Source organism: Hylobates moloch, unplaced genomic scaffold (genome assembly GCF_009828535.3).
Source record: "Hylobates moloch isolate HMO894 unplaced genomic scaffold, HMol_V3 SCAFFOLD_2, whole genome shotgun sequence".
NCBI lineage: Eukaryota > Metazoa > Chordata > Mammalia > Primates > Hylobatidae > Hylobates > Hylobates moloch.
In genome coordinates, this window is record NW_026652277.1 from 102,374,525 (window position 1) to 102,386,903 (window position 12,379).

The 12,379-nt window shown below is 36.8% G+C and overlaps 1 protein-coding gene across 1 annotated transcript in view; it reads left to right on the forward strand.

Annotated features, from left to right (window-relative positions):
• Positions 1-182: 182 nt before the first annotated feature.
• Positions 183-12,379, forward strand: part of LOC116476701 (DNA primase large subunit) — a gene marked incomplete at its 5' end in the record, with an annotated part of 45,684 nt that continues 33,487 nt past the window's right edge. The window contains 2 exons of the mRNA XM_032166959.2: positions 183-318; positions 5,487-5,569. Coding sequence (XP_032022850.2) covers positions 183-318; positions 5,487-5,569 — 219 coding nt within the window. The remainder of the gene's footprint in view (positions 319-5,486; positions 5,570-12,379) is intronic.

Consider the following 12,379-nt stretch of genomic DNA (forward strand, 5'->3'; position numbering starts at 1 on the left):
GAAGATCACTTGAGCCCAGGAGTTTGAGGTTACAGTGAGCTATGATCATGGCATTGCACTCCAGTCAGGGCAACAGAGCAATATTCTGTCTCTAAAAAAAATTAATGGAAGCAGAATAATGGTTTTTTCCTACCATTAAATGTTTTCCAATGCCTGATGGTTAGTGACTTTTTCCATTTCCTCCCAATCAGTTTGATAAAGGCTACTCTTACAACATCCGCCATAGCTTTGGAAAGGAAGGCAAGCGGACAGACTACACACCTTTCAGTTGCCTGAAGATTATTCTATCCAATCCACCAGGCCAAGGGGATTATCATGGTAAGTGCCTCCACTGGATATGTTGGCCAAGTACAGAAATCCAAGAGCTCTGTTGGAAACACGGAAACAATGTTGTGGCTTTTTGCATTCCTGTCAGGACCTAGTTTGTAGCTTATGTCAGTTGTCACTGTCAAGCTAGAGCTCTGTTACTCTTAGAACAATTTGTCTTATTACTGAACTAGGTCAGGCAAGAGAAATTCATTCAGCTGCACTTCAGTTTGTGCTGGATTAGGCTTTTCAGTTCTCACTTTCCTCCTTCCTGCTGTTCTCTGTCTCCCTCATCTTCTGCAGTGTTCTGCGAGTGTCTTAGAGGGCTGATGTAAGTTTTACAAAGCTTTTTAAAATTAGAATATTCTAAGTTTGGAATAGTAGATTTCATTAATTTTCCAAAGGCTAACTACTAAGGAAAAGTGTGGAGTTTTTTTCTTATTACCATCATCTGATTAACCAACAAGGATTAAGTGGGCAATTTAACATGTCATGATATCTGCCATAACTATCAGTTTGCCTGAGTTATTTAAAAAGAAAAACAAAACATCTCATTTGTCTGTTATGTCCAAGAATGATTTAATAGTTCATATCAGTAAATTTTCTGGATTATCAAAGCTTACTACAGTATGTATCAAAACTTCTTTTTGTTTTAGAATCTTAAACACTTTTTAAAAGACCGCACACTTTCGGGCTGCTAAAGATCAAATAATCATAATATTTTTAGAAAGACATTCTGTGTGTCCAAATCATTAAAAAATGCCTATACATTCATTAGTAGATAAAGAAGTGGCCAGCACTAGTTATATAGATAGACAGATAAGATAGATCTATATATAGACATAGATTTTTTTTTTTTTTTTTTGAGGCAGTGTTTTGCTCTTGTTGCCCAGGCTGGAGTGCAGTGGCACGATCTCAGCTCACTGCAGTCTCTGCTGCCAGGTTCAAGCAATTCTCCTGCCTCAGCCTCCTGAGTAGCTAGGATTACAGGCACCTGCCACCCTGCCTGGGTAATTTTTTGTATTTTTAGTAGAGACGGGGTTTCACCTAGTTGGCCAGGCTGGTGGGCCTTGGGTGATCTGCCCACCGTGGCCTCCCAAAGTGCTGGGATTACAGGCCTAAGCCACCACACCCGGCCTGGTAATATATATTGAGTGGTTTTTATTACTTATGTCAGAGTCCCTTGAGGTGCTTTTTTAGAAATGCAGATTCTCAGGGTGCACCCTCAGTCATATAAAATCAGACTTTGTTTGCAAGTACACTGGGTGAGTTTTATGTCTTCTAAAGTTTGAAAACCATGGGTCCAGGTACTTCTGTTGAGGAAGCCTGAAGCTTTTTTTAGCCTAGCAGCCATACCAGGCGGTCAACTTATGATTAAGCTTGTGGCCAAGTAAAACTCCCAGGGATTTGTCTGCAAATTTCCGGGTTCTAGCATTTGTCTCTTAATTGTTGGTTTTCATTAGCTTAAATGCAAAACTTTATTTCTGTTCAGTTGTATCTTGTTATCCCAGTGCTTTATGTTATTATTTTGTTTCTAAGTTCAACTCCGTCAGTCAAGGAATATTATACTTAGCACTCAATGACCTCATTATTTGTTGGAAACATTTACTTATTCCTTTCTTAAAAAGTAATAAACTTAATTTTTTAGAGCTCTTTTAGGTTCACAGCAAAATCGTGTGGGAAGTTCAGAGTTCCCATATACCTCCATGCCCCAACACACACACAACCTCCCTTGCTGTCAGTATCCCAAACCACACTGGTACATGTGTTACAATTGATGAACCTACATTGACAAATCCTTATCATCCAAAGCCCATAGTTTACAAGAGTTCATTGTGTATTTTGCATAACAGTACTTTATCAGATTTGTCTTTTGCAATTGTTTTCTCCCCATCTGTGCTTCTGTTCTTTTCTCTCTTTTTTCACCTTTTGGGATTTCATTTACACACACGTTAGACCTTTTATAGTTGTCCCACAGTTCTTAGGTATTGTGTTTTGTTTTGTTTTGTTTTTGTCTTTTTTCTCTTTGCTTTTTAGTTTCAGAAGTTTCTATTTGTCATATCCACAAGATCCAAGGATTTTCCCCAGTCATGTCCAGTCTACTGATGAACCCATTGAAGATATTCTTCATTTCTGTTACAGTGTTTTCGATCACTAGCATTTCTTTTTTATTCTTAGAATTTTCATGTCTCTGCTAGCTGGTTATTCCAACACATTTATTGAATAGGGAGTCCTTTCTCCATTGCCTATTTTTATTGACTTTGTTGAAGGTCAGATAGTTGTAGGTATGCTGTCTTATTTCTGATTCTCTATGCTGTTTCATTAGTCTGTGTCTGTTTTTGTACCAGTACCATACTGTTTTGGTTACAATAGCCTTATAGTATAGTTTGGAGTTAGGTAGGGTGATGCCTCTGGCTTTGTTCCTTTTGCTTAGGATTGCTTTGGTCATTTAGGCTCTTTTTTAGTTTCATATGAATTTTAGAATAGTTGTTTTCTTATTCTGTGAAAAATGACATTGATAGTTTGATAGAAATAGCATTGAATCTGTACATTACTTAGGGTGGTATGGCCATTTTAATGATATTGATTCTTCCAATCCATGAGCATGGAATGTTTTTCTGTTTGTGTTGTCCCTGATTTCTTTCAGTAGCGTTAGCATTTTGTAGTTCTCCTTGTAGAGATCTTTCACTTCCTTGCTTAGATGTATTCCTAAATATTTTATTTATTTATTTTTTGGTGGCTACTGTAAACAGAATTGTGTTTTTGATTTGGCTCTCAGCTTGAACATTGTTGGTATATAGAAGTGCTACTGATTTTTAAGGCCAGGCATTGTGGATCATGCCTGTAATTCCAGCACTTTGGGAGGCCAACGCGGATAGATCACTTGAGGTCAGGAGTTCAAGACCAGCCTGGCCAACATGGTGAAACCTCATTTCTACTAAAACTAAAAAGCAAAACAAAAATTAGCCAGGCATGGTGGCGTGCACCTGTAATTCCAGCTACTCAGGAGGCAGAGGTTGCAGTTAGCTGAAATGGCACCACTGCACCGGGTGACAGAGTGAGACTGTCTCAAAAAAAGAGAAATGCTACTGATTTTTGTATACGAATTTTGTATCCTGAAACTTTGCTAAAGTCATTGATTAATTCCAGGAGCCTTTTGGTGCATTCTTTAGGGTTTTCTAGGTATAGAATCATATCATCAGCAAAGAAAGATAGTTTGACTTCTTTTCCTATGTGGATGGCTTTTATTTCTTTCTTTTGCCTGATTGCTCTGGGTAGGACTCCCAGTAGTATTTTGAGTAAGAGTGGTGAGAGTGGGCATCCTTGTCTTGTTCCCATTCTCAAGGGGAATGGTTTCAGCTTTGGCCCATTCAGTATGATGTTGGCTGTGGGTTTTTCTTAGATGGTTCTTATTATTTTGAGGTATATTCCTTTGGTGTCTAGTTTTTTGAGGGTTTTTATCATGAAGGAATATTGGATTTTTTTTTTTTTTTTTTTGAGACGGAGTCTCACTCTGTTGCCCAGCCTGGAATGCAGTGGCGCGATCTCGGCTCACTGCAAGTTCCGCCTCCTGGGTTCATGCCATTCTCCTGCCTCAGCCTCCTGAGTAGCTGGGACTACAGGTGCCTGCTGCCATGCCCAGCTAATTTTTTGTATTTTTAGTAGAGACAGGGGGTTTCACTGTGTTAGCCAGGATGGTCTTGATCTCCTGACCTCGTGATCTGCCCGCCTCGGCCTTCCAAAGTGCTGGGATTACAGGCTTGAGCCACCGTGCTTGGCCAGGATATTGGATTTTATTGAAAGCTTTTTCTATTGAGATAATATGGTTTTTGTTTTTAATTCTGTTTATGTGGTGAATCACTTTTATTGATTTGCATATGTTGAGTCAGACTTGCATCCCAGAAATAAAGCCTATTTGATCATGGTGAATTAGCTTTTTGATGTGCTGCTGGATTCAGTTTGCTGGTATTTTGTTGAGGATTTTTGATTCTATGGTCATCAGAGATATTGGCCAGAAGTTTTCTTTTTTCATTGTGTCTCGGCCAGATTTTGGTATCAGGGTGATGCTGGCTTCATAAATTGAGTTAATGGGGGGGAGTCCCCCCTCCTCAGTTTTTTGGAATAGCTTTGGTAGGATTGGTACCAATTCTTTGTATATCTGGTAGAATTTGGCTGTGAATCTACCTGGTCCAGGGCTTTTTCTGGTTGATAGGTTTTTTTTCCAGATTCAATTTCAGACCTCGTTATTGATCTGTTCAGATTTTCACTTTCTTTCTGCTTCAGTCTCGGAAGGTTGTGTGTTTCCTGGAACTTAGTCATTTCCTCTAGATTTTCTAATTTGTGAAAAATGCACAATTATTTCTTATTAACTTACAAATCTATCATCTGTATGACTGAAAAAATAAGACTTTTCTGTATTAAATTTTTAATAAGTATTTTGACTTACCATTGCAGTTTATTAAAATATGTAAAATTTTCTAGATTTTGTCCTAAAACAGCCTTTATATTTCAAATTCTTCTGTATTCTTATTTATGTGAGTATTTCTAGTGGTCTATCTTTCATTTTTTTCATGAAATAATATAGAGATGACACATATCCACCATAAGTTGTTTTTCTATGAAATAGTTTATTTTTTCATCTCATTTCCATCCATGATTCTTTTACATTTTCATAGATTCTATGCTTTAGGAAATAGGCATATAATTTACATTTGAAAATGATGTTGAATTTTTTTCTTTCTCAGAGTTTGCATGTTTTTCATTTTGTTTATCTATCTTCCTTCTCTTATATGCCTTTTATATAATTTTTAGACTAGAATATAAGAAGATTGTATAAAGTTTTAAAATAAACTATTATGCAGCTATTTTGTGATTATTTGTGCTTGTTAGCAAGGAGCGTAATTAAAGCTGTTTTCCCTCTTCCTGTTGAAGGGACATCTTAGCCTGAGAATGCTGCAATGTTTTATGTAACTCTTGAGCTTGGAGTGCCCTGATAACCATACAGCTAAGTAAGCATTTAGATAAAAAGAGGAAAGCAGTTGCACCCATGGACAATTATCTTTTTTATTAATAAGCTGTTAGACAGTTAAGGGGAGCTTAGATGGTCTCTCGAGTGTGGTATTGTACCAAGTTGTGGGTAAATAACCTTGTTTGTGTGCTGGCTTATTTTTTGTTGTCAGGTTGCCCATTCCGTCACAGTGATCCAGAGCTGCTGAAGCAAAAGTTGCAGTCATACAAGATCTCTCCTGGAGGGATAAGCCAGGTAGGTCATATTCTTCTCTCTGCATCTGCAGTAACGAGGCCTCAGACAGATCTCTCGGTTTTATTTAATGTTCTTGCAGTGATGCTGTGTGCTACTTGTCAGGCCTCACACCAGACATCTTATCTTCAAGATGGATTAAGTTAAAACCTTGACTTATCTGGTTTAGACTCTTGGAAAATTCTAGTTCTTCTGTCTGCAAAGCTGCATTTTTATTTTTCCTAGTCGTAAAGGAAGCTGGAAACCTTCCCCCCAACCTCAGTTTGTTTTACTATCTCGATTGAGGACTACATCTTTAAGAGTAAAATTGTTGAGCAATGCATGGAAGCTTATTAATGAAGCTGAAAATTAATGACAGCATATTTCATTTTGGGAAATTGTTTTCTGAGCAGATGATAGTGTAGTACATACTGGTTGAATGTTCTGATAGGCATCAGTTATTGCTGTGTTTAAGCTACACTTCTGATGGTAGATCAAATAGTTTGTCAAAATACTTGGTCTTATGAACAATGGAAATGCTCAGATTGTAAAACCAAATGTTAAAGAGTACATTTTTTAGTGAGTCTACCTTTAAAAAATTAATACTGTGACATAGCAAAGACTATTTTCTATAGTGTGCTTTCATGTTGACTGGAATTTTGAAGGAATAGGGGAAGAGCTTCTGCTTCCTTAGCTGAAGAAGAATATTATATATTTTAGAGTCAGAACATCTAAATCATCATACATCTTTAAATTGTTATTTTTATTTAAAGAAAATTGTTACTCTAGACAACTTTACAGCTGCTTCTGTGTCCAAAGTTCAGATAACAAATCTTACATAGTTTTTTAGTACTTTGAGCAAAGCAGTGTTCAAGGTGCCATAGAGTATGCAAGAAAGAATCAGATATAAATCCTGCTCCCACAAAACCAGTGTCTGAAAAAAAAAAAAAAAACATAAACCAAGTGTCATGAGAGGTACACATAGACTGTCTTGGGTCTTCTGATGAGGGAAAGACTATAACCAGCTGAAGAGGTCAAGGAACCCTTTATGGAAGAGATGCCCTTTGAATTAGGCCTTGCACGAAGGTTGGGAATTGGGGAGAGAGAATGCACAAATGAAAGACTATAGGTGTATTAAGATTTCAAGCTTAGGATAATGGTGGCACCAATACATAAATACTAATAGGTAACTTAAAGGGAGTATAGTTGGTTTCGGTTTGAGGGACTTAATTTTAGTGGTTACAAACTGCTGCTAACATATTTGATAAGGAATCTAGAAATAAAGAATTAGTGGCTTTTTTTTTTTTTTAGCAATTATAAAAGATCACCTTTTTGAAAACAATACAAGTTCTTAACGTATCTATGTTAACATATTATGTCTGCATTTAAATGGTATTAATGTGGACTTGGGGGCATTAGATAATTTAGGACCAGAAATCTGATGGTCTTTTCAGTTAGAATTGTCGCATAGGTAGAAAGCCATTCTCTTTTTTGGAGTCCTAGGATGTGACATGCCATGGGGCATAGGTAGGAAGTCAGTGGTAGAACCAAAAATTGAAGCCAGGCTGTCTGACTCTTAAGATTTTTTATTTTTTTGCTGAACTCCACTCTACTTTAGAGCTTATTATCATGAGTTTGCTGGAGGCAGAGAAGAGGTAGGGAGTCAAAAGCTGTGTTTGAAAATGTAATCTTGGCTAATCCTTCTCTTTGTCAAGCATTAAAAGGAGGTGGGATCAATGAAGACTGAACAGAAATGGGGAGAGAGGGAGAAAATACATTAGGGTAGTGAAGTATCACAAAAGTCAAGCAGAAAATTTTGAGAAGAGAATAAGTTCCACCAAGTCCCTTGTAGCAGAGATTTTTTTCATAAAGAGAACTGAGAAAAGGTGGTTGGATATGTTGAGAGGATTATTTGAGTTTGACTTTGGTGAGGTGTCAGTAAAATGGTGGAAACCAAAAGCAAGATCATACTTGCTTAAAAAATTAATGAAAGATAGTAAATAACCTTTTCAAAAAATGTGTCAGGCCAGGTGCAGTGGCTTGTACCTATAATGCTAGCACTTAGTAGGGAGGCTGAGGCAGGCAGATTGCTGAACCCAGGCATTCAAGACCAGCCTGGGAAACATGGCAAAAACCTGTCTCTACTAAAAATTAGCAGGTGTGGTGGTGTGCAACTGTAGCCTTAGCTACTCAGGAGGCAGAGGTGGAAGAATCACCTGAGCCCAAGAAGTTGAGGCTCCAGGGAGCCATGATCATGCCACTGCACTCCAGCATTGGCAATGGAGTGAGACCCTGCCTCAAGAAAAAAAAAGAAAAGTGCCAGTAAAGGGGATGCTAGAGTGGTATTGGCTTAAGCATCATGGGATTGTTCATTTCTGGGTTTAAGACCTGAGCCTATCTGTAGGAAGAGGAGAAGAAAGAACTGTCAGAGAGGGTGGGCTTGATGAAGATATAAAAGAAAGAAAATATCTCTCTAACCAAGCAGAATTAAGTTATCTTTCTTTTATACCGTGACTGGATTGTATGTGCCTTTGCTCTTAACATTTGTTACACTTGATTGTAATTATTTGTTTACCTGTTCATCTTTCCCAATAGTTTGTGAGTTTCCTGAAAGGAGGACTGGATTTTTACTTAACTTTCTGTCTCATAGTAATCCAATGAGTTACACTTGTTAGGTGCTTTAAAAATGTTGGAAGAGTGAATGGGCATATTTAGGTATGAGGTGGATCGTAGAGTGTGCATGGTGGTATGCAGAGAGAGGCAAATAGGAACTCAAAGACTCAAGTGAAAAAGTTACTTACTGGAGGAAGGATGATATGTACTTGAACCAAAGGATGGTGACAGAGAAAGGCATACCCCTCAGCAATGTGGGAGCATAGAGGAAATAGTTAAGACACAGCAAAGGAAGTTGATGGAGTGTATCAACTGGTCTTATTCTTCCTTGTAAATAAAGTAAGGTCATCAGCTGGAGAGTAAAGGGGTTATGAATGATATTCTGGTTATAGAAAAGGTTAGAAACTACCACCAACAAATGTGATAGGGAATCTAGAAGAAATTAGAGGCATTTTTTAGCAGTCATAAAGAATCACCTTTAAAAAAATAATCTTAATATACTAACATTATCTCAAGAAAATTAATGTTTATAGTTAATAGTAATGACCATGTTTGTATACTCTTTGCTTTTGACTCCACTGTATTTCTCCGTTTGCCCTTGATGCATAAGTATACCCCTTACTTAGCTGGAGCTGGTTAGTAATTTTCACATTACCCTTTAGACCTGCATTGTAACCTTTTATCTGAGATGAACACAGATGTATAGTGCATGCCGGCAAGCTGTAAATAATATCTTGCTTTTATTTGATGTCTTTATTGAGTGGATCTCACTAGAGTGAAGCAGCTGGTGGACTGTATTCTAAGGGGCAGAGAGTTAATGAATGAAAATTCCATGTAAAACATTTTGATAAGGTTGAATTTTGCAGGTTGGCCTAAGTGCAGATTAGATCTTGAAAACTCCAAGCGTGTATTAAAATATTGAATGAGAGTTAAGAAAACATCATTAAAATGTACAGAAGGTAGAACTCCATGTGGTTATTTTTATCTCAGAGAAAACTACTTGAAAAAGATACCTTCAACTATAGGAAATAGATTTTTTTATTTTTATTTTTGGAGACAGATTCTTGCTCTGTCTTCCAGGCTGGAGTGCAATGGCGCAATCTCGGCTCACTGCACACTGCAACCTCCACCTCCCGGGTTCAAGTGATTCTCCCACCTCAGCATCCCGAGTAGCTGGGATTACAGGCACCCTCCGTCATGCCCAGCTAATTTTTGTATTTTTGTAGAGATGGGGTTTCACCATGTTGGCCAGGCTAGTCTTAAACTCCTGACCTTGGGTGATCCGCCTGCCTCGGCCTCCCACAGTGCTGGGATTATAGGTGTGAGCCACCATGCCTGGCCAAGAAATAGATGTTTTAAGTAATCAAAATGTTGGTGATCAGAAAAGAGATCATTGTGACTCAGCTGGCGTTGCTGATTTTTTTTTATAAAGCATACTTATAGGATCACATTTCATTTTCCTTTTTAATTAACCTTAATAGTGTTACAAAATCACTGAAAATTAATGAGCTTCGTATCCAGCTTAAGAAACAGCAATTAAACAACAGAATATGGCCAAAGAAAATGGGTACCCCTGCATTTATTCTCCTTTCCTCCCTGAAAAGAGAAATACAGAGCAGTCAATTCACCAACACGATATAAAAATTATAAATATTTATGCCCCAACAACATAGCTTCAAAATACATGAACTAATAACAGAGAACTGAAAAGAGAACTAGACAAATCCACAGTTATATTTGGAGACTTCAGCACTCCTCTTAATAATTAACAGAACAAGCAGGCAGAAAGTCAGGAAGGATATAGAAGCCTTGAACAATACTGTCAACCAACTTTACCTAATTAACATCTGTAGAACATGTTACCCAACAACAGGAGACATGAAATAGTAACCCAGGTAGATCATAGTCTAGGTCTTTAAAATCCATTACAAATGTAAATAATTTGAAATCCTATAAAGTAGGATTTAAAGCAGAGCAATAAAGCAAGAAAAACAAAAGATTAGAAAAGAAGAAAGAAAACCTTTTTCTATTCTCAAAGTGATTATCAATGTAAAAAAATCTCAAAGAACCCAGCAAGATGCTACTGTAACTGGTAGGTGGAAGGATACTAACTCAATATACAAAAATCAATTCTATTTCTTACAGTGAACAATTGGAAATTAAACATTTCAAAAAGTATTAGTTTGCTGCAAACGTAATTGTGGCTTTTACCGCAAATACTTTTGTAGCAACCTAATACCATATACAGTAGTACCAGAAATCCAAAATATACGTAAGATCTTTATGTGAAAGACTGATGAAAAACAAAGTAGAGACACATGTTTCCTGATTTCAAAACTTACTGAAAACTATTGTAATTAAGATGGTGTGGTATTAGGGAAATGATGAAGGCAGATTAATTGGACAGAATAGAGTTCAGAAATAGAGCCACATATATATGAGCAACTGATTTTTAAACAAAGGTGCCAGGGCAATTTAATAAGGAAATGGTAGTGTAGAGTTCCAGACAACTCTAGAGTTCTACAACAAGTAGATCGAGAACAATTGGATATCCAAATGCAAAAATCCTAGACATATACCTCCAAGCTTATATAAAAATTATTTTAAAATGGATTATAGAACTAAGTAACTGTAAAATGTGAAACTTACAGAAGAAAACAGAGTATCTGCACGACCTTGGGTTTGGTGTGTTCCCTGAAAGAAAACAGTGATAAATTAGACTTTACCAAAATTAAAAATTTTGCTCTGCAAAAGACAGCTTTAAGAGAACAAGACAAGCCACAGACTGGAAGAAAATATTTGCAAATCATAAATTTCATAAAAGATGTGAATCCAAGAGATATAAAGAACTCTCAAAACTCAGCAATTAGAAAACAGTTTTTTAAATGGGCAAAACATCTGAGTAGACAGTTCACCAAAGAAAAAGTGTGAATGGTAAATATAAGGACATGAAAAAATATAGCTCATTAGTGAAATGAAATTTAAAACTACAATGAATATCATGATATGCCAAATAGAATTGGTCTAATTTAAAAACTAGCAATGCTAAGTGCTAGTGAGGATGCAGAGCGACTGAAAGTCTCATACGATAGTGGAGGAAACGCAAGTCATAGAGTCACTTTGAAAAGGAGTGTGGCAATTTCTTACAAAGTGAAGCTTACACATGCTATGTTGACACAGTGATACCTGTAACTAGTATTTATAGAATTGAAATAAAAGCGTAAGTCCACATAAAAACCTGTTCCTAAGTGTTTATAGTATAGGCATTATTCATAATTGCCAAAAACTAGAAACAACCCAGATGTTCTTCAGTGTGTGGTTGGATAAACAAATTGTGGTATAGTCATACAATGGAATATTACCTGGCAATAGAAAGGAAAAAATTACTGATACACCCATTAACATGTAAGGTTCTCAAATGCTTTATACCAAGTGAAAGAAGTCAGACTCAAAAGCACTGTAGTGTATAATTCTATTTGTATGACAAACCTATAGGTACTGAGTGATTGCTGGGAGCAGGAGAGGTGTTATAAAGGACAAGAGAAATATTTTTGGGCAATGGGAATAATCTGTCTTGATTGCAGGGTAATATCGAAACTGAATTTGTCAAATGTTGCAGAACTATGATAAAAGGAAATTATTTAAAAACTTTTTTTACTTTTTTAGAAAAAACTTAGTCCCTGAGTAAAAAGGGGATATATTTTACTGTGTGGAAATTATACCTTAATTTTTTTCTTTTTTTTTTCTTTTATTTCTTTCTTTTTTTTTTTTTTTTTAATAGGGTCTTGCTCTGTCACGCAGGCTGGAGTGCAGTAGTGTGATCACATCTCATTGCAACCTCGAACTCTCGGGCCTAAGTGATCCTCTTGCCTCAGTCTCCTAAGTAGCTGGGGTCACAGGTGCACATCACCATGGCCAGCTAATTTTTTACTTTTTTGTAGAGATCGAGGTCTTGCCGTGTTGCCTAGGCTGGTCTTGAACTCATGGCTCAAGCAGTCCTGTCACCTTGGCCTCCCAAAGTGCTGGGATTATCGACATGAACCACTTAATTTCTTTTTTTTAATGGGGGAGAAAGAAAGGGTAGATGGTAAGCAGCATAATGAGCCAAAATATTTACTTTTCATAGTAAAAATGCAGTAGATTAAGTTTATATCAGGAACTTAAAGTATAAACATATAATTTAGAGTGACAGACAACATCCTATGTAATAAAAAATGGCAA